At 39.0% G+C, this 25,711-nt stretch overlaps 1 protein-coding gene across 2 annotated transcripts; it reads left to right on the top strand.

Annotated features, from left to right (window-relative positions):
* The first annotated feature begins 968 nt into the window (after nucleotides 1-968).
* Nucleotides 969-25,648, top strand: LOC140931421 (deoxyribonuclease TATDN1-like). 2 transcript variants are annotated; one of them, XM_073381239.1, is made up of 13 exons: nucleotides 969-1,207; nucleotides 1,338-1,358; nucleotides 1,485-1,529; nucleotides 1,624-1,673; nucleotides 17,845-17,908; nucleotides 18,001-18,150; nucleotides 19,631-19,673; nucleotides 19,987-20,072; nucleotides 23,121-23,161; nucleotides 23,719-23,795; nucleotides 24,307-24,377; nucleotides 24,635-24,767; nucleotides 25,050-25,648. In XM_073381239.1, the coding sequence occupies exons 1-13, from the start codon at nucleotides 1,165-1,167 to the stop codon at nucleotides 25,144-25,146; spliced, it is 921 nt and encodes a 306-aa protein (XP_073237340.1). In that variant the 5' UTR covers nucleotides 969-1,164; the 3' UTR covers nucleotides 25,147-25,648. The 2 variants fall into 2 exon arrangements, with proteins under 2 accessions (XP_073237340.1, XP_073237341.1); XM_073381240.1 differs by lacking the exon at nucleotides 1,338-1,358 and having other exon boundaries at nucleotides 970-1,207.
* Nucleotides 25,649-25,711: the final 63 nt, after the last annotated feature.

Here is a 25,711-nt window from a genome sequence, read left to right as displayed (position 1 = left end):
TTAGCATGAAGTTTAAAAGCATAAGGGGGATTGACTGGATTTACAACAATTTGATTTGAAGTGCGGGTTGAACCTGTAGAAATTTACATTTTCAATCAACTCGTACTCAGTATTGCAACTTACACCAACTTACGTACCTAGATCAGGGACCAACTTAGGTACCTTAAGGATTTCCAGACGATGAAAAAATATCTAATTTGTCGTGAAATTGCACAAGATTCGCAAACCTTTGCTGTTGCACTGCAGTCCAAGCAACGACGAAGAATACCAGCTTCGGAGTCACAGAGGTGACACCTGTTGTTCTTTGGTTCTTTGAAAACGAACCTTCTTTAGAAAAGTTGTCGTTAGAACAGGTTGTCGTAACTTGGCACACACATCGTCTACTCTTGACAGTCTTTTTATAGCGAAGATCAGTGTTAAGCTTAAGTTTACATCTAGAGGTTTTCTGGCTTAATTATCGCTGAAAGCGAGGTTCGAAAGCGAAATGGTAAGCTGCCCAAGATGCTAAAGATCAGTCCACGTCGTAAATCGTCGCGATCCTGTTCACCGGCATCATCCGAAATGCTCGCACTAAGCTGTTCTTCTCCTGCTTACCGCAGTGTCCGCCTGCAACCAAACGAACTGGTCTGTTGAAGTGTCAACAACACCAGAAAGGATAGGTAAACATCGAAGGCAAAAATAATGAACAAAATAAAGGCTTTCACAACTTACCGGCCCATTTAATACTGCTTTGCACGTTAAAATATAACCTCAGTGACAGCGTGCTGCAACAGATTTTATAATAAGACCAATAAACGTGCAATTACAACACGTTTTATCCATCATCCTGCACCATCCGGTACAGCACTTTCTCAGTCGTACTATAGTACGTACTATGGCGGGTGATACCCGGTAATTTGGGTATCATTTTTACGGGTGATACCCAGTACCCTTTGAGTGAATCGGGTGACCTTTTTAATATTGGCCTACGCAACACAAGTCCAGCGGAGTTTTAGCGGTGCATTGTACGTGATGTAACAAACATGTCATGTGCTGTAGCCACCATATTGGAAAACGAGAAGACACTGGGGACGAAGGCCGCGCCAAAAAAGCGATAGTATATTCAGCGGCGTTTTAAACAAACATGTTTCATGTCATATAAAACCTACTATAATATAAATTACAATGATTTCCAAGATGGCGACAGCAGGTTTGCTTCGATTCATTGGTGTGTTGATGTTTTAGCCTTGATTTTGGTCATTTTTTCAATCTGTTGCCGATCTTGTTGTTTTCCATGATGTTTGTTCGCTGAAGTAACGATACCCTGGCCAATACTAATATCTTTTCTTATTTACAAGATATTGGGGTGAATCTAACAGGTATTATAAATTTTGGATTTTTTTTTTCAATAAAATACTAATAAGGTAAATTAGAAGCCGTTTTTCAGTAGGCAAGGATAAGAAAAGAAAGAACAACGCTATCTTTTACGCATGATTATTTTGCAGATTCAATGTTTAAAGGTATTTATCACGGGAAGAAGGCTCATGAAGGTTAGGTTTTGTAATGAAGTTATGTACTGTTCTAGTAATTAAGAAAATCATGTTATTTTAAAAACTAATATTTTATATTTTGAAAAAAATGTAGATGACTTTGTAGAGGTTCTAAAGAGAGCAACTGATACAGGTGTGGAAAAGGTAATGTGTGTATAATAATAAAAGTAATGGTAAAGGTGATGATGATGATGAAGATCGATAGAATGAAGGTAATGTGAGCTGCAGAAATACAAAAATGAAATGAAGATATGATTATCACAGCCCTCTTCAAAATTTTAAAGCAATAGCAAATCAAGCACCCCCCTTCCCCCAATAATAATAATAGGGGATTTCCAATGGGATTCGAATGGAACTCATGGTCTCTGCAATATCAAAATTTAAAAAAACATGCAGTGCTCTACCAACTGAGCCATGGAGAACCTCCACATTGGGAGCAGGTCAGTTTGTTGAGTTCATCTTTACCTTTGAAAGGAATGAAACATTGAATGAAGATGGTGATGCAACCTCAGAAATACAAACTAAGGTAAATGAAGATAGTAATCATTGCAGTCGCAAGCTTCAAAAAGCATCACCTTCATTTTGTGTTATATTCTTTAAATATGGCTTCAAAAAGAACGTTTTGCTGAATAAATAGTTCTCCATCTCAATATGGACTTTCTGTCAGTATTCAGGTGAAGAGTTTACACGAAGTGTATGGAAAAAACAAAATTTTAACATTTAAAAATTGACATCATACATTAATAATTAACTTAAAACTGCCGTGGAACAAAATACTAAAAGAAATAAAAAGGATAATCCCCATCAATAATAATAATATAATAATAACATTTATTGATTTGTATTGTGCAAATATCAATCCAGGGAAAGAAATTTTCATCTGCGCATAACATTGACTCAACAAAATCCTAAAATCCTAGTACATATTCCAAAAACAAAATTTACAGATCGTTCCTAAAAATTAGTAAAAATAACAATTTAAAAATAAAAATTAATCTTTAAAATCCTATATACAAATCCTTCTTAATAAAGAGAATAAAAACAATAAATTGGCTGGGAAACGCCTTCTGAAATAAATGAGTTTTAAGAGCCTTCTTGAAAGCATTAACTGAAGATATATTTCTAATAAAAAGGGGAAGATCCATCCAACCAAACATCTATAACATCCAATAAGCCTGTCCATGGAAATACTCAGAAAACGATTATTTCAATTATTCATTCAATAAAAAACTGTACTCCGCAATTTGTTGCCAAAGTTGTCAGAAATTGACGACTAGCCTTTATCTTTTCTTGTCTACTGAATTGCAGGCAAGATGGCGGCGCGGAAAGGCTCTGCGAGACACGAAGTTTTTCACGTTGTTCTTCTTGTTAGCCTGAGAAGTCTAATCAGCCCATATATACTAATTGTTATCAAGAGAGAATGAGCTCATTCTCTCTTGTTATTATCCAACTTGATGATAAATCTACAGGAAAGCCGTACCCCCGGATGTTTTACAAATCACAACCAGTTTTAGCGCATTATTGTTCGTGGCAATGTCGGTGTCAGCTACAGGTTCTTTCAACCATAGCCTTATCTTGTTCTACAGCAACTCATGCGCTATTTTCCAACTAAGTAGGCTGAAATTACAAGGTTTAATCCATCCAAACCCTAGCCCCATCGCGGATTCAACGTCCACCGCAAACTCTAGGACTTGTCGTCATGATACTGAAGCACAACTAAACATCAGTTGTCTTACATGAACGCACGACCAAACGCTCGGTCAACAAGACCGACGAACTATAAGTTCTCAGAGTTCTTGCCACAAACGCGGATTTGCTGGCTATTACCGAGACATAGCTAACTGTGAATTTCCTCAGTTTACGCCGCCATCAAATGAAAGCATCAAGAACGTCCTATCATCCCTCTCAAACAAGACCTGCTCCCTCGATCCGATCCCGACACATGTTATTAAAGATAACATAAGTTCTGTACTAGCTATGGTCAGCGGAATCGTGAGACAATCGTTCTCAAATGGGATCTTTCCAACCTCATTAAAAACATCCCTGGTTCGTCCAAAATTGAAAAAACCTGATCTTAAACCTCATTTACTGGCCAACTACGGACCTATAGCTAACATACCATTCCTCTCCAAGGTATTAGAAAAATCAGCTGCCATCCAAGTTCACAACTACTTGAATGACAATGACCTGTTTCCTGCCTTACAGTCTGCCTATAGCAAATATCACTCAACAGAGACTGCGCTACTTAGAGTTACCGATGACATCCTAAAGACTCTTGACACCAACGGTGAAGTAATACTTGTGCTACTTGACCTGTCCGCAGCATTCGACACCCTCGATCAGCAAATTCTCCTCGCGAGGCTAAGGAAATATTTTAATTTCACAGAAACAGCTCTAAAATGGTTCTCCTCTTACTTGCTTGGCCGATCTCAGCGAGTTTCCATAGCGGTTGCAACATCTCCGCAACGATGTTTAGAGTATGGCGTTCCCCAGGGCTCAATACTCGGGCCGCTGCTGTTCTCTCTTTATATGGCACCTCTCCAAAATGTTATACGTAGCCACGGTCTCGACTCCATGTTCTATGCGGACGACACCCAAATTTACATCATCATTGACGATCCTAAACAATCCGTTGACTCTGTCGGTGTTCTAAAGGGATGCATCAATGATGTTTTTGCGTGGAACACTAAGAATATGTTAAAGTGCAACCCTGGAAAAACTGAAATATTACATTTCACGTCGCGTTTCAGCAAGCAACCTACAGTTTACGAAACATTATCATTAGCTAACACCTCAGTAGAAGTGAAAACAAAAGCCAAGAATTTGGGTGTCATCATGGATAAAACCTTGTCTTTCACTGAACATATCAACGAAATGTGCAAGAAAGCCAGTCATGCCATAAGATCAATTGGTCGTATTCGGAAGTACCTTCCTTCCGATGGATTGAAAATGTTGGTGAATTTCCTTGTGATTTCCAGGCTCGACTATTGCAATAGTCTCTTATATGACATCCCAAAATACCAGAGAGATAAGTTACAAAGAATTCAGAATACCGCAGTTCGAATGATAACAGGAGCCCGCAGCTCTTACCACATTACACTTTTATTAAAGAGCCTGCACTGGCTACCTGTGGAAGCAAGGATTCATTTTAAGATTCTTCTTATCACATATAAGATCTTAAATGGACAATCTGCTGGATATCTGGAACCTCTGATTAAGGATTATCATCCATCAAGAGCTCTACGATGGTCATCCCGTTCGCTATGATGCACCCCCGCCATAAAATCCAAAACATATGGAGGACGCGCGTTTTCCACTGCAGCACCTCAGTTATGGAACACTACCCCAGAATATATCAAAAATGCGGACAGTGTTACAACATTTAAAACAAAACTTAAAACATTTCTATTCAGGAAATGTTTCAATTTATTCTCATGCTTAACATTTTAGGTTTTTTTTTTAAAGTTTTACAATTCTTGATTATTGATTTTCATACCTTACATTTTAGGATTTTTAAGTTTTACAAGTTGGTTTTTTTTAAGTTTTTACAAACATAACATTTTAGGAATTTTTTTTTTTAAAGTTTTACAATACTTGATGTACAATGTTACAATTGATTTTCATGTTTAACGTTTTAGGATTTTTAAAGTTTTACAATTAGCATTTTTAAAGTTTTACAATACTTGATGTATAATGTCACAATAGACTAGAAATGTAATGATCTTCAATCGGCTTTCATAATGTAAAGCGGATTGAGGATAGAAATGCGCTTAATAAGAATCTATATTATTTTTATTATTATTATTATTAACTACGGAAGTTAATTATCAGTTGCGAGATTCTGCCCAACATAGACTTTGCCATTAATAGGAGAGACTTTTGACCAGCGCCCCGTGCAGGAAGCGTCCTTTTAGCAGTCCGTAATACTATTCCAAGCCTTAAAAGACCTGATATTGAAACTTCGGCTGAAATTCTTTAAGTGTCGGAAGCTTCGTCCATCGTGTAATAAAAAGATCTTAATGGTAGTATTCTACCGCCCTCTATCCTCTGACTGTTGGTGCTTGACTGAGTTTACAAAATTTCTTCGCGAAGGTTCCAGGGCGAAATTGGATCAACTCTTCATTGTTGGTGGTTTTAACCTACCAAATATTGACTGGTCCATTAGGATCTCTTCCACCGATAGCGGCATTTATAACCTCTTCACCAAGTCAATCAAGGATCACTTTGTCTGGCAAGTTGTCAATTTTCCAACGCGACAGGAGAATTTATTGGATTTGGTGCTCACAAGCATTCCCGATAAGATTGTTAACATCGTAGGATTTTACGATATTTTGGAGTCAGACCATTAAATCATCAAATTTTGCATTGACGTGCGAATCGCAAGAAATCCCCAAGTCAAACGACAAGTATGTTATTCCTAGAAAGCTGGCTGGTCAGGCCTCAAAAGTGAACTCAGTTTAATTGACTGGGATTTACGTTTTGTGGAAAACGATATAAACGCTTCGCTTCCCAACCTGTCTCATGTATTTCTCACGGCTGTCGACCTACACATTCCAAAAAGCAAAGCGCGAAATGTAAATGAGCATCCCTGGATCGATCAGGAATTTCTTTAATTAATTAAAGTCAAAAACAAAGTGAGAACTGGAGTAAAAAAGTGGAAGCGCGATGGCCAGAAGTTCAGACAAATAATTAAGACGCGAGGTTAAAGCACTTATCAAGATCAAGAAAAGCACTATTCCACCAAAATGAGAGAATCTCTTCTTAATAACTCTAAACGCTTGCGGTCCTTCGTCAAATCTATGACAAAACAGAATCGTGCACCTACCTTTCTGAGAGACGGCCAACATTTTGTATCTAACCACAAAAACAAAGCAGACTTTTTGGCACAATTGATTCCCCCTGGAGACTACTGCTATACTCGCCGACCACTCAAGCGAACTTATTTTATCATCATACAGAGGTGGCAAAAGTTTTGAATAACATCGATCCAGCCAAAGCGCCTGGTCCGGACAACATTTCAGGTCGATTGCTAAAGGAAACGGCGCCCGAAATTTCCGTTTCTCTCTGCCGTCTCTTCAACCTTTCGCTGTCACTGGGTGAATTCCCAGATCAGTGGAAACTGGAACATGTTTGTCCTGTTTTCAAAAAAGATGACCCAGCGCTAGCCAAAAACTATTGTCAAATTTCTTCATTATCTATCTGGTCCAAAAGCTTTGAAAGGTGTGTTTTCAATCATTGTTATCTGCACATAATGCACTGTCACTCAGCTTGTTCAAGTCAATCACGAAGTCATTAATGCCTTCGTTGAAGGCAAAGAGATTTATGTGGTTTATTTAGACTTTGCCAAAGCGTTCGACAAAGTCCCCCACTCAACCGTGATCAACAAGTTGTCTCGCTTTTGTATATCAGGCCAGTAGAGACAATGGTTCCAGAGCTATCTCTCCAACAGATCTCAGCGAGAAGCGCTACAGGGTACCTATTCCAACTTGCTTCAACTTACTTCTGGAGTAGCTCAAGGCTCCCTATTGGGTCCTTTACTCTTTCTAGCCAATATCGACAATATTCCACGATGCACCTAACATGACTATAAAATAGCAATTTCGCTGACGACTCCAAATTATACAAGATTATTTCGAAGCCTTCTGATATAAGATCTCTCTTAAGAAACTTCTCTCCAACTGGAGTCACATCTGGCAATGAGCCTCATCGTGCCAAAGTGCCAAGGCCCTAAACATCTCCAGGAAAAAATCACCGTCATACAAAGAATACCACCTAGATGGGACCCTACTAACCACAGCTAGCGAAACCAACGACTAGGGCATAACCATTCTGGACAACCTTCCGTGGTCTTAACACGTAAATCAGACCTCCTTGAGAGCAAAACCATACTCTTGGCCTTATTCGCCGAATCTGCAGAGACATCAGTTACACTGACACCAGGAAACTTTTATACTGTTCAATTGTTCGACCCAAATTGGAATCCGCTAGTGAAACTTGGTCCCCTTACACTTGTAAGGACAAACTTCTTTTAGAAAGTATCAAGCGCAGAGCTATGAAGTTTATTTTGAATTATCCGAAAGACATATCTTATAAGGATCGGTTACTCAAACTTGACCTATTGCCACTGGAGAATAGACAGGATTTGTAAAACCTGGTCCTTATTTTTAAAGCCAAAGCAGGGCACGTAGATCTCGGCCATCAAGATTTTTCCGGCAAACGGAAATACACCATCGCACGCGCAAAGCATGCAAATTTAACTACCATATACCTTATGCAAAGAAAAACTATTTAAAACACTCCTTTTAGTATAGATCGATAGCTAGCTGAGGGATTAGCCGATTGCGCTACTACCACCCAGGGTAGTTCGAAATATCAAAAATAGTTAGGAAATGATGCACTAGTTTTGGCCAAGATTGGGCGAGCAAGTTCGTGACTTTTAGGCTTGTTTCGGCTATTTCACGAAATGAGACCGGACTACTTCGCGATATCTTGAGATCACTTCGAGTTTAGTCTTTAATTTACTCGAGGAATAAATGGAGGATATTACGTGGCCACGCGGAGACAAGAAATTCCTCTTCGAGTGTTGAAAAACATTTCAAGAGTGATACCTCCTTCGAACTGTTTTATGATGAATTTAACGTTACAAAAGGCTGCACAAAGACATTTTGTCTTTGTTGAGTGTTACGTAGTAAGTATTCATGAAAAATTAATTAGGGCATGTTTACATTTCAGCATGAGCCAGCAGATTTGCATCCGTTACTGAAATCATAAAATATGTCGAAAAGCTACTACTATTCGCCTGTTTAGTATTTTCTAGAAGCTTGAGTTAAACGGTATACAAGTTCCAAGCGAGTTCTTTTGACGAAGTAAGTTTTTTCCCACGCGCTGGACTGCTGTGTTTAGTCAAGTATGACGAAGGACGATTTTCAAGTTCTGTGTTTACAAGTTGGCGGAAGCCGTAAGATACCGGAAGTTCAAGTGAGAGTTTGTTATTATTGGCAGAGGCTGTTTAGTTTTACTTAAGTTCAAGTCAAGTTTGTGTTGGCGGATGCTGTGTTTTAAAGCTTTGTAAAGGCTATGTTTCTTTGGTATTAAACTTCCTTGAGTTAATCCGACATCCCTGCGTGCTGATAGTCAGTGAATAATTATCCTCAAAACATTCGAACTCGTAACATTGAGCTTTAGCCAATTCCATGCTCAACGTAATTGACTCCTTACCCATGCCTTACATTTCTTTAATCAGTATATGAGACTGCTATGTTGTTTTTGAAGCCTGATGTGACTGAGAAAAATAGAGAATTCTTTTTTCACTGTTTGTTTTGTTAGACTTGTTATTCACCGCCAGTAACCTCATATTTGACCTAGGTGTAAACGTTAAGACCCAAGTCAAATTTAGAAGGATTTGTATGGAGTCATCAGAGCATAACTGGGCTAGTATCTCAGAGACAATTTGTCCCGAAATGCTAGTTTTTGGCAAGTAGGCCTCTTGGATGTTGGTCTTTTCAGAATATCCTGACAAATCCCATAATTTCACAAATTAAGTGCCATTGTCTGAGAAAACCGGGCAGAGGCCACGGATCGAGGTCAACCGATTCCTTTCATCTTTCGGCTGTTTTCAACCTTCATTGAGACAGGATGAATGGCAGTATTCTTAAACTTCATCAGCTTTTAGTTTCCGAGATCAGACCACCCCCCCTAAAAACCAGCCGACAGCAACTGAAAATACGTTTAATTTAGATGCTTAACTTCGGCAACGCGTAAAATTTTTTCTCGTGCTGCAAATACCTCCAACTTCAGGATACTATTATTTCGATAGACCTGCGATGATTCTAGGTCATCAACGGCCACTTCCAACCATTTATCAATGTCTCAAAGGCAAAATAATTTGCACATAGAAAAATTTTGAAATATTATTTGCTTGATGAACCACTTTTTCAAAAATCGTTTACTCAAAAAGGCGGCAGTTTGTGAGGAAATGAAATACTTCTTTGTACTCATTATTACCCTTACTATACATGTAAAAAAACCGAAGTTTGGGACCTGGTAAATTAGAGGCGCTGTCAGCGATAGTTTGAGGTCCACTTTATCACCGATGAGGGCGATATGTCACGTCACGGCCAGTTTGTCACGCACTGTTTGATCGCACATATTTAACATTACTCAAAGAAATGTTAACTCCTCGATTGTTTATTGGTCAGAAAGGTAAAAACGTTGAACATTTATCTCTATTCATACAAAAAGGAATTAAAAAATAAATAAAAACAACAACAACAACGATAAACGCATAATGCGAGCGAATTGTGGAACCCGTTTCGAGCAGAAGTGAATGATGCCGGTATCAAATTGCATAATTCTTGATACTGAACAAAAAGACCGCCATGAACTCGGTACATGTTCCGTCGTATAAAATCCCTTTACATGTACTTATTCTTATCAGCCACTGAAACGAAGGATAAGTGCCGAGAATAAAATACTATTTCGCAAAAACATATCCTCTTAACCATGACCAAATTAAGACATGGCAGCCATGGCCGAGATACCTGGAAGAGCAAGGCAAGCCAATTTCCCACATGGAAACCATGGATAAAGAGGGGGCCTCAGAATGAAAAACTAATGATTGGATAAAAGAAATCCACATTTTTTTCGCCGCCGAACACTTGGATAACAAATAAAAAACTTTTCCCAGAAAAGCAGGCGCATGAGGAGATCATCGGAGATTGTGACGCACGTAGATTACGAATTTAATGGTTTTGAGCTAAAACAAAAAAATCGATTGGCGGGATAAGCTAGCGAGGGATATCCAAGTTCACACCGCTCAATCCCACAGATGGTGATTGGTTTATTCGCAACCAATTAAACCAGCCTTAGCAAACCGCGGCGTTTTAACAGGGCTCCAGAGGTTAAAAAACACCTTCCTTGTTGTAATTTTCATGTGAGTTGGATTGACCTAGCTAGCAGGTGAACGAAGGGGTCTACCGGGCAGACTCTGCCACGCTGTTTTGCCTAGTGATTTCGTTATCCACAGTTTTGCCTTCATCTATGGTCAGTAAAAAAAAAAAAGGAAAACAATCGTGCCCGCTTCTAATAACAAGCCATACCTTACCCTCATTTAAGTCAAAAGGTTATAAAAAACGGGTTAGAAGGTCTTGGTTAACCATACGCCCCTAATTAGCCTAAATATTCAGTAGAGCGATTTGCGTATGACCTTGAAAATCGTTTCAGTAAGTGTTCGTTATTTGTTTTAAAAGCCAATGGATGAAAAGATCGAAACATGGACTATTCGTTTTCCCGCCAAAGAAAACCCAATAAAAGGGAAGAAAGCATTGTTTGATTGGCCAATCTTGTTGCAGTATGACATCAAAGCGAAGTATCCCATTGATTTCTTAAAGTTCTCGGGCATAAACTTTTTTTACCCGAGCGTTTGCTTAACCAACCAAAAGTCACGTGCGTTTGTATCCGTTCGATAAACTAATCAAACCGCTTTATTTCTGTTCCTTTGTTGTTTTCGTTTCAAGGTTATACGAAAATCGCTCTACTGAATATTTAGGCTAATTAGGGGCGTATGTAAATAAATAAATTTACATAAATTTACATAAATTTGTAGCGATTGTTAAGGTGTCCTTAATACACACTCTTAACTACTATATACGATGTCAAAATGCCGTAATAGCAATCGTAAAAAATTGCGCCACCACTGAACTGGTCTCTGACTGAGTCATCTAGGCTTCTCTCATACTGTCTCAAGTTAATCTACCCCGATACAGTCGATGTCTTACAACAAATTGCTACATGAACGAGAATTAACTAACTCCTCAATGGCGTTTACGAAGGTAACTTTTCTTTGCTGATTTCCAGTGGTCGTCAAAGAGAGATTTGTACAGATGTTCTTTAGGTCTACCACTTTGAGATTTTTAAGCTTTCTTTCTTTTTCCATCAAGCAAATATTGTGGCCTTCAGAATAAACTGGGTGTTGAAGATCCACTGCACTGTACACTTCCTTCCGTATACTCTCTGCTTCTAAGTGACCTTCCCAGCTAGGTAGGTAAGTAGGTTTGACAGCTACAGTGTCAGGATCAGTGTATTGATAATATCCCAAACCTTTCAGGATTGTCGGGTGCACATTTTTTCCCAAAACCTTTCTCGAAATAGCTGTTAACAGGAGAGGATAAAGGGGACAGAGAAGGCATCCCCCATACATACCCTATTCCATAGGAAATTCGTCTCGAGTTATTTTTAGAATCGGGATAAAGTTACCTCGCGCGCTGCGTGGATGTTTCGTGGAGGTTTCGCATGACTAAACGCCGTGCAAAACATGTCGTAACCTCAGTGCTTTAATAAAATGAGAAATTTCGCCGGTCGTTTGTACAATAAAGCAAGTAGGACGCCAATTGTTATTTTTGTTGAATAATAAAAGACTAATAAAAGAATAAATATCAAACCAAAAATTGCTCTCTTCAAACTGTAAATTATAAATGATCCTGAGAGAATATTCAGTGTGTTAAGGATTTCCCTGCTGTACTGTTAGCTCTATACAAGAGAGGAAGGGCGATTTTTTTTAAATTTCCGTTTCGCTGGCACAGCTTTAGGAGAAATCTCTCTGCAGTCGTTTTCGTCGACAAAACGAATAGCAATATCGATCTCCTCGTCTTCCGCCTTTTTGTTCTGCGTCAATTCGTGAAGGATGCGTGCCTCTGAGCGTGGGTCATCCACGCAGAACACATTCGCGCTATGTGATTGGCTGTTGTCTAATCCCCCTTGAGATCTGTGGTGTTAAAAATAACTCGAGACGAATTACCTGTGGAATAGGGTGTGTATGGGGGATGCCTTTTCTGTCCCCTTTATCCTCTCTTGCTGTTAAGTCTTCATTAATTCACAACAAAGTCCCCGCAAAATTTAACATCCACGAGAAAAATTTAGTGCCACACGGTAACCACTATGCGTTTTATTCATGTGATTTAGTTACATGTGTCATTCGCTTTTCAAATTTAACTGTAATGTAAAATTGCTAATCAAGGTAGTATGAACTTACCACTACAGTTGTCTCAAGTTGCTTTACTTATCGTATCTGGTAGTGTCTTTTTCTGCACTTTGTACATATAACTAACGAGGCCAAGGCAAAATAAATTAATAGATAAATAAATAACGTGTCCTGATTTTGTTTTCTCTCACAAAAAATGCTGGGGTGGAAAAATAAGGAACATTCACTCCTTTCTCACTCTTTACACAGTCGTGATGGAAATAAACTAGGGTTCCTACTCAAGATACCAAAAAAATAAGATCCTTTCTGTACAATCACAGGCTACCCAAGCTCAGTTATGATAACTGTAAGTCACTGATAATGTTCTCCAGCAAGAAGTGTTCTATCAATGCATGTACTAATGTTTTCTCATACCTGCTCCAAGTAGAACTGAACGGTTTTCTAAGAAATTTATGCTTCTCGACATTTCCAGGTTGACGCGTCGAGCATTATTCTACTTCGTGAGCTTTCCCAGATGATCAGGATGAAAACATGTCAATCGCTTTCTACCCGGCCATCCATAGGTCAAGAGATATCTATGCCGTGGGCACTCAGTCAATTCGTCTACCTGTTTTTAGCTGGGCGCGATAAAACCGCCACGGTTAAAAAGGACTTCAGCTTCGACAATTTGCGTATTTCGACTTTGCGTTTTTCCACTTACACCGAGTGCGGACAGGTGGTCAAATATATTATTCGCACACGACTTTACTGGAACGATAGTAATATCCTCTTTTCCCGGTGCCGGTCCACAATGTGAATCTTCGGGAAAAAAGGAGCAACTCATTTTGAAGATGCTATCGTTTTTTAACATCGACAGAAAGTGATGAATATTTTCCGAAGCGTGTGTGAAAATTTTGTAATTAGGATGACTGACAGGTGAAATCCAAAAAAGTAAAGAAAACTTATTCAAGTTTCTCTTAAAGAGAGCCCCATAAAAATTAATATGTCAAAGTTTTTGTCAGTTGAATTCAGCCGTCATTCTAATAGCCAAGTTGATATCGAAAATTCCCCGAAAGACTTTTTTTACTTTTTATTATTTTTTCCCGAAGAATCTGCGGACTGTAAAACTGGCGTTGTGCCATCGCGCAAATGTAAACAAAACGGAGACAGTTTTCAAAGAAAGAATGCTGATGTTTGACGGATAGCCTTATTTTATAAACTTTCTTTTTTAATAAGAAGCTGAATTTTGTATTTTGTAATGTACCGAATTTCTCAGTAAGATTTATTTAAGTCTTGGTCAATTTAGAATGCGTGACAAACTTTCCGTGACATGACCTTTCGCCCGATATTGGCGATAAAATGGACTTTTAACTCTCGTTAACAACGTTTGTAATTTACCAGGTCCCAAACTTCTGTTTTTTTACATGTATAGTAGGGGTAATAATGAGTACAAAGAAGGGATTTAATTTCCTAATAAACTGCCGCCTTTGTGAGAAAACGATTTTTGAAAAAGTGGTTCATCAAGCAAATAATATTTCAAAATTTTTCTATGTGCAAATTATTTTGCCTTTGAGACATTGATAAATGGTTGGAAGTGGCCGTTGATGACCTAGAATCATAGCAGGTCTATCGAAATGACAGTATCCTGAAGTTGGAGGTATTTGCAGCGCGCGAAAAAATTTTACGCGTTGGCGAAGTTAAGCATCTAAATTAAACGTATTTTCAGTTGCTGTCGGCTGGTTTTTAGGGGGGGTGGTCTGATCTCGGAAACTAAAAGCTGATGAAGTTTAAGAATACTGCCATTCATCCTGTCTCAATGAAGGTTGAAAACAGCCGAAAGATGAAAGGAATCGGTTGACCTCGATCCGTGGCCTCTGCCCGGTTTTCTCAGACAATGGCACTTAACACCTTACTCTTACCATATTTCATTTCTTACTATTCCTCCGCATTTACCACGACGCCGAAGTGTACGCTCCGTAGCGTCTTGTTTCATTTGGTTCTTGGGGCAAGATATCAGTTGGGACATTGTCCTGTCTCCTGCCCCAGTTGCAATATTTATTTATTTATTTATTTTACTTTTTTTTCTCTATTTAACGTATTTTATATTTTTTGTGTACATATTAATTGATAACATGCAACGAATTCAATACAGTTTAAGTTAAAGTACTACACTGTGGACTTCGACACGATGTCATCCGAAAGTTTTTTACTTTCAGAAAAAAGGGAGGCTTATATACAGCATAGATTTGGCTTGAATTAGCTCAAATTGCTTCTGGATAATATAGCACTTTATATGAACAGGAGAAAGAGTTTAAAAGAGGTCAAAAGCTCAGGCATTTTTAATTTTTTCCTTTCAGGTTTTGTTTTCTAAACTAGCTACATTAATGCAATAGCCGGCTTGCTTTTATGTGGCTGAATCCGCAAGCGGGCAAAATAACACTAATTCTTTGTTGTGATTGACTGCACTGGCGTGCAAGATATGGGCCTTTATTTCCAGCGTTGATCTTAGAAGAAAAAAGTTGTCTTGGCCGCCACATAATCCTTAATTTACAAAGCTTGTTCGGTCAAGATGGATGAATATTAATCTTGTTCGTTTTTGTGTTGTTATGATCTCAACCGCTTCACCTCGGTCCATGAAAACTTGAAAAAGAACTTGGCTAATATCCAGCCATGCTGACTGATCTAACCCTTGGTCAGTAATGCATATTTCCTTTCTAAATAACAACTATTGAATATTTACTCCCGAGATGACTAATGACTTCTTTTCTCTTAAGGTGATTGTTTTCATTACTTTGGAATGACGGCAAAATGGTTGTCTCAATATGAATTTTGTTTGTCGAAATTTTAAAAAGGCTTTGCAAAGTAGTACTTTTTGTCTGAACATTTTGCTCCTGGCACTTTTCAACATCACAAGAATGAAACAAGTAGGACGGGAAGTGCATAGTTTGTATCCGCTACTTAACGAGCGGATGTAAATATTACGTGTGTTAAAACTTGCTGTTGATCGTTAAGTAAAAAATCAGGCAGGTTCGTAGCAAATAAGCTTTGGTTTACGTCAGCTATTATCGTAAAAGTTGTTTTAAAAAAATCCACATCGTTGTTCAGTAGTAAAACTTACTTAATGGGAAAACATAATCAGTTGCTGAAAACAAAATTTTGCAAAATATAAGAATAAGGCAATACAGAATGTTAACAACAAAGAACAGTCATGGACTCATACGCTCAGTGAGGAAGCATACAACGAGTGTATTTTTACAAGAGGATAATAATCCTGTTCCAGTGACAAGTATAAACATCACTGGAGCCACCAAGCTGCAAAGAGATTGTAGGGGAGGGAACTCGAATGCTAGCCACTCTACGGCTTGAAATCGATAAACGTCAGCTGTTTTGAGATCTGTTGGTGTATAACTTTCGAATGCGGAAAATATCTTAAATACCTAACAATGTCACGCCCAAGCCATCCTTTTGCATATAAACAGTCCTATCAGTTAGAACAGGGAAAGCACAGGAAAGCAGTCCACGATTACACATCCTGAGAAACATGGCGTCATCATCCGGTACGTGTCCTTCTTTTCCAGAGTGCTTTGGCATTACTCCACAAGCTTTTCAAGACGCTTTTGATGATCCTCGTGACGGAACCTATCGATTAAAGCCGAAATGGTCATTGGCCTTTACTCATGCAGTTTTAACAACTGGTGATCGTGCAACAACTATCGCAACGCCAGTGAGAACTGGAAGCGCTGGTGAACTGTGGAAAATGTGCACGGGTAATTCTGTCACCAAAGTGTTGTGTTTACAACTGCCCAAACCAACGCTGTACACCAAGCAGTCCACAACCCGCCCGCGCCACAGCTCATGTCTACTGTACGTCTCAGAAGCCAAAAGATAATATTTCTTTTATGATACTTATCCCAACATGCGGTTGTTGTAATCATGCTGGGCAAGCTGCCAAGAGCGAGACAAATTACCCACCAACTGGTCAAGAGGCGTATAGATTGTACACGGTAACTGGCGCCCGGATGATCTTCATCAAAGTCAGCGGCCAAACAGTTGCTAATAAAGGTTCGGGAAAGGGGACTGGACAGGGTGGAGGATACAAAGGTGACTACCCTCCCGGACCTCCTAATGGAGCCAACATAGTCCGCTAAATGCCGGAATAAACTTGTATAAAGGGATGGATCAGCGCTACCCGCTGATTGTGTAACCAATAGAAACAGAAAGCGTGTAAAATTAGTCTAATTAGAAGAGGACGTTTATTGGCAATATTCTGAGTCATAAATTGAAGTACAAAAGCCACATTAACCCCATGTAAATTTAGAGTTCAGTGTTAAAACATCCATTGGAGGGAAACTGCCCATTCAATGTGATGATGTTTCTTGTAAGGAATAAAATACCAAAAGTAGTGTAAGAAGCCATGGTAGTTGTTGTTATTACGAGTACTTGGGAAGTATAAATTTCTTTTGAGCACTAGTCGTTAAGCGTAAAAACACGGTAATGATTTTTAAAAATTCAAAACTTGCTTGAACCACAGCGTGCCCCAGAATCTAAGCACCTATTGCTGAAAAAGGTGACGGCCTCTGGAAGCAGGTTGAAAACTAGTTTAGATAATCGAGGGTATACCTAAGCTGTTGAAATCTCTCCTCTTTCGTTGTTTTTATTTCGGTCACGATATCTTCGTAATGCAAATTCGCTTGGGTTTTACAACTCCTCGTTGATAGTAATGAAGGCGGATAAACACAAGGACAAATTTTCCGCATCGTTTCGTTCCAGTCCAGGGGTAGCTTTTAATCTTAATAACCAAGCTTTGTCATGGTTGGTGCGCAAACCTTTCCTCTCCTCTCCACCCTTGTAAACTTGATTATTCTGGTGGTTTTTCGATGTGAACTTTTTTTTTGTTTTCCTAAAATGTCTTGACTGTAAATTTTCAATTCTTTGTCTGGAACCTTATATTAACGCTTCAATCACAATTGTTCTCTTTGTGAAGCCGCCAGTCATTGTTTTCCCTCCTGTCTAAGACCGCTGTTCACGGGTTTCGGGTTACGAGTTCTGGTTTCTATTACCGGTTGTGGATCAAACATGGCTGGTCACGTTATCAACGTCGATTGTAACTATATGTCTGCTGCGTTACGAGATGGACATTGTTTAAAAGTGAAGTATTCTGCGTAGCATGCACTAGGAAGGACGCATCCTTTCTGGCGCCCCTTACTCATTAAGCGCCTGCTACTCGGGCTAACAGTCAAGCGAGTAGATAGTCTCCTACCATGAGCAATTTTCTACCCTGATGCATTACCATTTCTGTTCATAATCTATGAAATATGGTAAATTATGTACTTAACCACTTCCTTGTCTCTCTTCCAGATGATTATCACCGCAGGAAATTTAACTGAAAGTCAAAATGCTTTAGAACTTGCCAGAACAAATGGTAGCTATTTTTATTACTCTTTCAAAGTTTTCTCTTTGCTGTTGTACGCTGTCTTCATGATCTCTTGCCTCCTTGATTTCTTTTCCGTGTAGCATCTTTTCACTGCACTGTTGGTTGCCACCCAACACGTTGTAGTGAATTTGAACAAGATGGACTGGATCCAAGTGATTATCTTCATCAACTGATTACTATCGCTCAGGACAATAAAGGAAAAGTGGTAGCTGTTGGTGAATGTGGTTTAGGTAAGGGATCATCAAAGTAGATTTTTTCAGGATAAGCACAGTGCCAGAGTGTGACCCAGTTAACATGAAACTAAACCCTAACCCAGTTGTAACATCAGCGACCAAGCCTCCTGTGATCCAGCGCCGATCTCTAAAGTGGAGAATCACTTATCATCAATTGGTGACATAGGACCATAGAGAGTTAGCTTGCCTTCAAACTCATTAATATGGGGAACTAGAACTATTGGTTGGACAACGACAGCATCAGGAAATAGAACTTGCATAATTACGTTAGACTCAGCGTTTTGAACTCATAGGCGGGTTAGCGCTTCTTTCTTCGACAACTTGAATCAACCAATGACGACAATCATCCACCTAGGAATAACTAGAAAACCTGTCCAACGTGTTAATCAACGGCATTTAAGAACAAAAGCAAAAATTAAAGCAAAAAGATGTGACATCATCGACACTAATGTATTTCAAGATAACAATTTCTCAAAAATGAGGCCTTGTTGGTGCGCTCAGAAGCATATTATATGCTTTTTGTGCGCTCCATACTACTACCAGTAGATATTATAATTTTATAACTTGATGCCAGAAATGTGATGGTGAATTTTAAGCCTAGTGAATAGTTGAGAAAGATGTTTTTCAGCCAGTGACGGAGGCAGTTCGGGAGAAACCTAGTTTATTGGTCTCAGCCCCCACAAGTCTCCTGTGGCTCAGTGGTAGAGCATCTGGACTGAGTAACCAGACGGTCATAGGTTCGACTCCTGTTTGGAGTACTCAGATTTTTCCTTTCGAGCCGACCCTGTGAATGACTGGAAACATCTCTCTCATATGTAATGTATGTAGCATAATTATAACATTGAAGTATTACTATTTCATAGAAGGTAATTTAGCTTGCTAGTAAGCTTCTTTTAATTTTATTAAAATTCAGCTTTAGAGTGAGCCGGAGAGGATACAAACAAAGAATATCAATGAAAAGGTTTTTACAACTTTGTCATTGATAAAATGGTGCTTTTACAGTTATCAGCTTTGTGCCATTGGAGCACCTCGGTATTTTCTATATATATATATATATATATATATATACTAAAAATAATGAAAAACGAAAGTCTTCTTTACTTTTGCGCTACGCGTTTCACCGCTGTTGCGGCTCTTCAGGCATAGCAAAGTGTTTTTATTAACTTATTACGTCACAGACGTAATTGTAATTACAATTATAATGGCTCTTGTAATTCGTAGCACGCGCGAGCAATTAGCGTAATTTCAAATCATTAAGAACGGGTTTATATTTCAAAATAAATATATATATATATATATAGAAACAACTCTGCAAACAACCACGCAATAAGCCCTCTCTTATATACCAAGATAAGCAAAGTTAACATAAATAGTTTCTGCTACCTTGTCAAAAGGTTTAAAGTAAGCGTGAAGTGTACGTCGCTACTATGGCAACCCAGTTTTGAAGTCAACTCTTTTGCTCTTTTGTATTTTTCAGATTATGACCGTACTCATTTTTGTCCAAAGGAAATTCAGTTAAAGTAGGTAAACTCCACTGTCTTGGTAACCACTGTGCTTCATAACTACTTGTATCAGTAGAGCATGTGTTGCAAGATAATTTCCTTATCTCAAAAAGGGCTTATATGATTTTTGTGTTAGCTGGTTCGTCCTCACAATAGTTAAATGTATCAACCTGATAATCTTTCTCAAACTGATGAAAAGTGAAATAATCATTTGTAGCTCTCCTTGCGAGTCCCAGGTTATCTAATGTTCCATGCAGTGTTTGAAGAAGGCATACTTTGCCTGTATATGTATCTTTAATTGCTTTTTTTTTCTTTTTGCTTTGCATTTTAGATATTTTGAGAAACAGTTTCAATTAGCTGAAGAAACTAAACTGCCAATGTTTTTACATTCGAGAAGTGCACATCAAGATTTCATCGGTGAGGTTTAAATCTACAAAGAGGGACTAATCAGTCGCAACTCAGCGAGCCGCCTTCCTCTTTTAGATCCATATGCTCTTTCGAAATAAGCCCGCATTCAATGCGACTGAAGTTGAGTTTGGTTAATCAGCAAAACTGAAAAATATCTCTATAAAATTCAAATTTCACAACATACTATTTGCACAGGTAATCACATGATTTCGAGTGCAATTTGGAATAAATAAGCACAAGCAAATTTTTTCAAAGGCTAACAAAATTGCACGAGCCCGTAGGGCGAGTGCAATTTGTGGTCTTTGAAAAAATTTACGAGTGCTTATTTATTCCAAATTGCACGAGAAAAATCATGTGATTACTTATTAATAATATTCATGAAAAAAATGCGAGATAGCTTTAAAATCACGTAAACCACGTGCAAAAATAATTTATGCAAGTGCTGCAAATATCATCACACGTGCAGTCAAAACAACATTTTTCTCGACGTTTTTAAAGTTTACAAGCCGCAGAAACGGGCTAAACAGTTCATGGAATCGTTCAATCTGTATCGGAGTCACTTTCGATGAAACGCAATCGCCGTTTGCAAGGGCGAATGGTAGGCGAAGTCTTGTTGAGGTTGAATGTTACATTGCAGTTGGTGAAGGAATTCATTACATTCTGCGCTTGTGAACTCATCTTATGAGGAATTACTGCACTTGAAGTACAAGGACCAGGTGTATTACCCGCTGGCTTCGGTGTGCTGTTCTTTCGTGAGATGGCCCACGAAAGCTGTCGCTGTTCGTCTTCGTCTGCTTCATCATAGTCATCTAAAGATTGGATATTTCTGTGACCAGTGACTTTTGCAATTGCCGACCTTTCGAGATTCGCCTTTTTCATTTTGCTGACTACTGTTTTACGAGCACTGTGATTGGAAAACCGCTTCTCAGATGTCTCAAAGCTGGTTCCGGAGATGATGCTCTTCATCATGGAGTTGATTTTATTTTCTCCCATGGGCTGTACCTTGTACCAAATTTCGTCGTCGGCTCGTCTGTTGTACTTTATCGAGAGATAAAATGGACCACTCGTCCTCAGATTGGAAGGTCTACGGCTAATGTACTGACGAAATAAAGCAACTGGACATTTTCCTTCCCCGGTCTGAAACATTTTGGGCTGGAACTATCTTGGCTTTGCACTCAAACCTCCAGGTCTTGTTTTCGTAGGCCCCTCTGCAAACTCAACAAATTCGATGCCGTCGTCACCGTTCATGATTCTGAAATCCTCCAGTCTCATTCCGTGGTGTTCTTGCCTTCCACGAAGACCAAAGTGTTGGGTAAGGAGCCACCACATTGTTTGAATTAAAGATTCTGGGTTATTACCTCCGAGTTTTCCGCTCTTCCAGAGAATTTCTTCTTCCTCCTCTGATACTTGTCGAGCTTTGTTTGGACGCTTACCACGGCCAGCCAAGCGAATCTGTTTCGCTTTGCCTTCCAACACCTGTTTGGACGAACTAAATTCTCGGTCACGTACAAAGGACAAGGTGTAGCCTTTGTTCTTTAAGTGTCTGTCAAGCGATACCATCATTACTTTGAGGCTTTCTGGTTCATAATCTTCATCTTGTTTATTTTTTACTTCGGCGTAGAAATGCTCGAGCAAAGTGTTAAGCTCAGCCGGCTCATAATTTTCTATTTCATCTGTAATTTTCTTCTCTAAGCACCACTTCTTCCCAACAGGGAGCCAAAAATCGGTGCTTTTTGCAGTGTTTTCGTTTTTGGAGCAGTTTTTCATGTCCTCTATAGTTGTTGCGGTCGCAAAAGCAAATCTGCTACAAACGCAAGCCATTGCGGTTGTTGCTCGAAACTGGTCAAGAGCGGATCCAAATTTTACGCCATTCAGATGGCGCACTTGATTGGCTCTCAGTGAGTTCCTTTGTTTATTAACCAATCAGAGTACCTCGTTTGTTACCTCTTTTCTGCACTAAATTGCCTTTTTTCTGCACTGTGTTACCAAAAAACTGCATTTCTCTTAGCCAATCACAATCGAGAAATTTTTTCATGTATATTATTAGTAACGTAAGATTAATTCCACGACATTATTGTAAGTGGGTTATGACGCATATAATCTATCAGCACGCAGTGAAATGGAACCGTCAGCCTCTTCCCGAACCTGGACCACCGATGCGTCTAGTGATGCTTGGGTGTAAGCTTTCAAGATGGCAATTACACTTAATGTAGAAGGTCTTGCCAGGAAATACTAAAAATATGTATTATAGAATAACTTATAATATATAACTTTTAATTTCATCCTTTGCATTTGTATAATAAGAATATGTGAAAACTTCAAGTTTTAAATTACACCTTGCCATAATTTTGGACATGTGAAATTCGGATGAAGTAATAAAGCTCAGTTGCATTAAGGATCCCATGAAATATTTTTTTACTTTTAGTGTATTTGGAAAGATGCAGATGTCGCTGCAGAAACCGTTTAAAATTAAGTTTACACTATGAGGAGTTTTTCCAGATTTACTACAGATTTATTAGGTTGTACAGAATCCCAAGCGTTTACACACAACATTTAATGCGACAGTATTAAATTCGGATACAAAATATTTACTCTAAGCCCCGTGCAAACGGACGCAACATTGTTGGCTAACAAACTCCCAACAATGCTGCTTGCAAGTTGCGTCTGTTTGTACGCCCTGTTGCATGTGGCTGCGTATTGCTGGGAGTTGTTGCGCAAAGTTTGAAACCGGTCAAACTTTTAGATACGTGCAAACGGACGCAACAACTCCCAACAATATTGCGTCCGTTTGCACGGGACTTATGATTTCGCCGGCGATATCGAAATCTGGGGCTTTTTACAGTTTGGATTCACGCATCTGCTTTTAAACTGCAAAACGAACCCGCTAGAAAAATGCTCTGAATTATGTTATACCTAGCCAAATAAGTTGTTGTTGTTTGGAGAATTGAAACGTCAACATTTTTTTTTCTCAAGTTTAGTTTACCTTTGGCGTGTCATCAAATAATCTACTATTTCATTAGTGCGATGTATCTTATTTCTTTTTTATGATTTTATTAGATATAATAAGACGAAATAGGGACAGATTTGTTGGAGGAGTGGTAAGTTGGCATTCGTCACCAGCAATACAACACACTATCCTACAACTAAAGAAAGCGCCTAAGGATTGTTAGTGAAGTAAAAAGAACAAAAACAAATTTCGATAGGCTAAGAAGGAAGGACAACAATGGAATTGTGGGAAAAGACAGAGAGGAGGAAGGGAAAGGACTTCATAGAAATGTTCATGTTTCGAGTCTTGATGCATAATTGCCTTTATCTTCATTACCATGCACAACTTGCTCAGAGAGCAAGCATGAAGGAAGGAAGGAAGGAAGGAAGGAAGGGAGGGAGGGAGGGAGGAAGGGAGGGGAGGGAGGGAGGGAGGGAGGAAGGAAGGAAGGAAGGAAGGAAGGAAGGAAGGAAGAGTAATACCTGTCTGCAGTTGAAAATGACTGCGCCAAGGAAAAAAGTAATAGTTATTAATTTTCGGTGATAGAAGATTAAACCAAGACAAAGACCCACGACGTCGATGACGTTCTTGACGCATAATAATGTCATGCACTCTTTACTTCAAAGGTGGTGTGAGTTATGTCCAACGACCCTGTTATTTAATTTTAAGGCTCACTGTTTCACCGGCACAAAGGAAGAGGCAGCTGATTATTTGGATCAAGGTTTATACATCGGTATCACAGGATGGTAAGTCAGACGCAGTTTTCAACCACTATAGTATGACGACATTGTGCTTAACTTTAGGCTGGGGTGTAAACGGTAAAGCTTATTCCATGTCAACTTTATTTTCTTGGATTACTAGTTTACATTTTAAGCTTCGCGGTCTCATGAAGCAGGGTTCACCTATCCCTGTTTGTACGCTTTGGTTTGCTCGCTAAGTTCCATGTTAAGCTAAGCTGCTTATGCTCAGTCCAGCCATGTGTACCCTTAACCACCCGGTTTCCTTTGGCACAAGCTAGAAAAATATGTCCTTGTATGATTTTGCTGGTCAGCGGATAAAATCAGGTGCGGTAAAAAAAACTCTAAAAAAATGGCGTAGTTGGACGCGGGATCTCTGATGGCTCCTCTGATGGCTCCTTGTTCACACACCTTATCAGGTTACATTTTCAATTTCTTGAATGTGGGTGTAAAACGTGAAGGGCGTTGATTTATATCGCATCTCAAGTGCTCTGATTCCAAGATCATTTTTGTCTTTTAGTTCGCTGAAAACTGAAGAGAACATTGAGGCCATGAAATCAATTCCTACCGATAGACTGTTACTTGAAACAGGTATGGTTTTCGTATAAAAGATTTTCTTTATTTATTTGCCGTGCTGGCTAGTCCAGCCAAACTTTTTGTTGCAGTTAGTCAATAATGTTTATATTTTTGTTTGCACTGAGCTCTGTGTTGGGCGGTTGCCCTTCCAGTTAATGGCTAGTATCTCCAAACTGAGGTTTCATGAGACAGGCACCTGACAGACAGATTTTAACGTATTTTTAGCGTGTATACATCTATCTTTTTCATTAATATCATTATTTCGTGTTCAGATGCGCCATGGTGTGATATACGTCCTACCCACGCCGGATTTAAGTACATCAAAACAAAGTTTGAAACCAAAAAGAAAGAAAAATGGGAGAAGGGACTCTGCGTCAAGGGACGAAATGAGCCCGCTAACATTGTGTAAGTACAGCAGGAACTCACTACTTTCTGTTATGTAAAGTCATGAGAGTCATCATCCCCGGAGTACCAGATGCAGTCAATTGGGTCGAGAGAAAAGGCCTGAAGGAAGTTTTAAAGCGCGGGAGCTCCGAGGACGTCAATAGAGTTATTAGGCTTTTCAAAGAAAATGGGAGTCTGGGAACGAGCCCGCTGACTTTTGATCCTAACGACTGTGAAATGCATAAAGATGTTAAGTTACTATTGAAGAAATTATTGTTTTTTTGCGGTTTGTTTGTTTTATAGTCAAGTCTTGGAAGTTGTTGCGGGATGCCGTGGAGAAGATGTGGAAAGCCTAGCTCAAAGTGTTTACGAAAATACCTTAAATTTGTTTTTCAGCTAGCAGATAGTCTTGTTATAGCATTTGATCCCACTGATACTTTGATCCCCAAAGGACAAAAATTTTCAGAAAAAAGCATATTAGGTTACGAGTGATCAATACTGCCTGCCTTATTCGATCGCGCCCATCTTGGCTCCAAGAGAGAGACTAACGGCGCTTACAATTTATCAGAGTTGGCTGGCCTTACCAGTTCAGTCGTAAGGAGAATTCCACTTTTGATCAGGAACTATTCAGCCAGATCAGTTTATTTGTAAATGGTATATTTATGCACGGATGTGATGAGTTTTCAGTAAAAAATTTCCAGAAAAGACTAATATTTCATTTTCAAAATGACTGGTCTGGCCGGCCAGTTCTGACTTTTGGAAAGGGCCCTTAGATTCTTTTCATTCAACAATGCAGTCACATGGATTGCTAAATACTTTAATATTGATAATTACTTACAAACTGGAATGGACTTTTTATAATGTTAAATTAACAATGAATATTTGAAAAATTTTCACCCAAAAGGGCTGTAACTTTAAAGCAATTTTTTTAAAAAAAAAATAACTAAGTAGTGTCATAAACTCAA

The sequence above is a fragment of the Porites lutea genome, chromosome 3 (genome assembly GCF_958299795.1).
Source record: "Porites lutea chromosome 3, jaPorLute2.1, whole genome shotgun sequence".
Classification (NCBI taxonomy): domain Eukaryota; kingdom Metazoa; phylum Cnidaria; class Anthozoa; order Scleractinia; family Poritidae; genus Porites; species Porites lutea.
The sequence above is the reverse complement of the archived record's forward strand: the minus strand, read 5'-3'. Positions and strand labels throughout refer to the sequence as shown.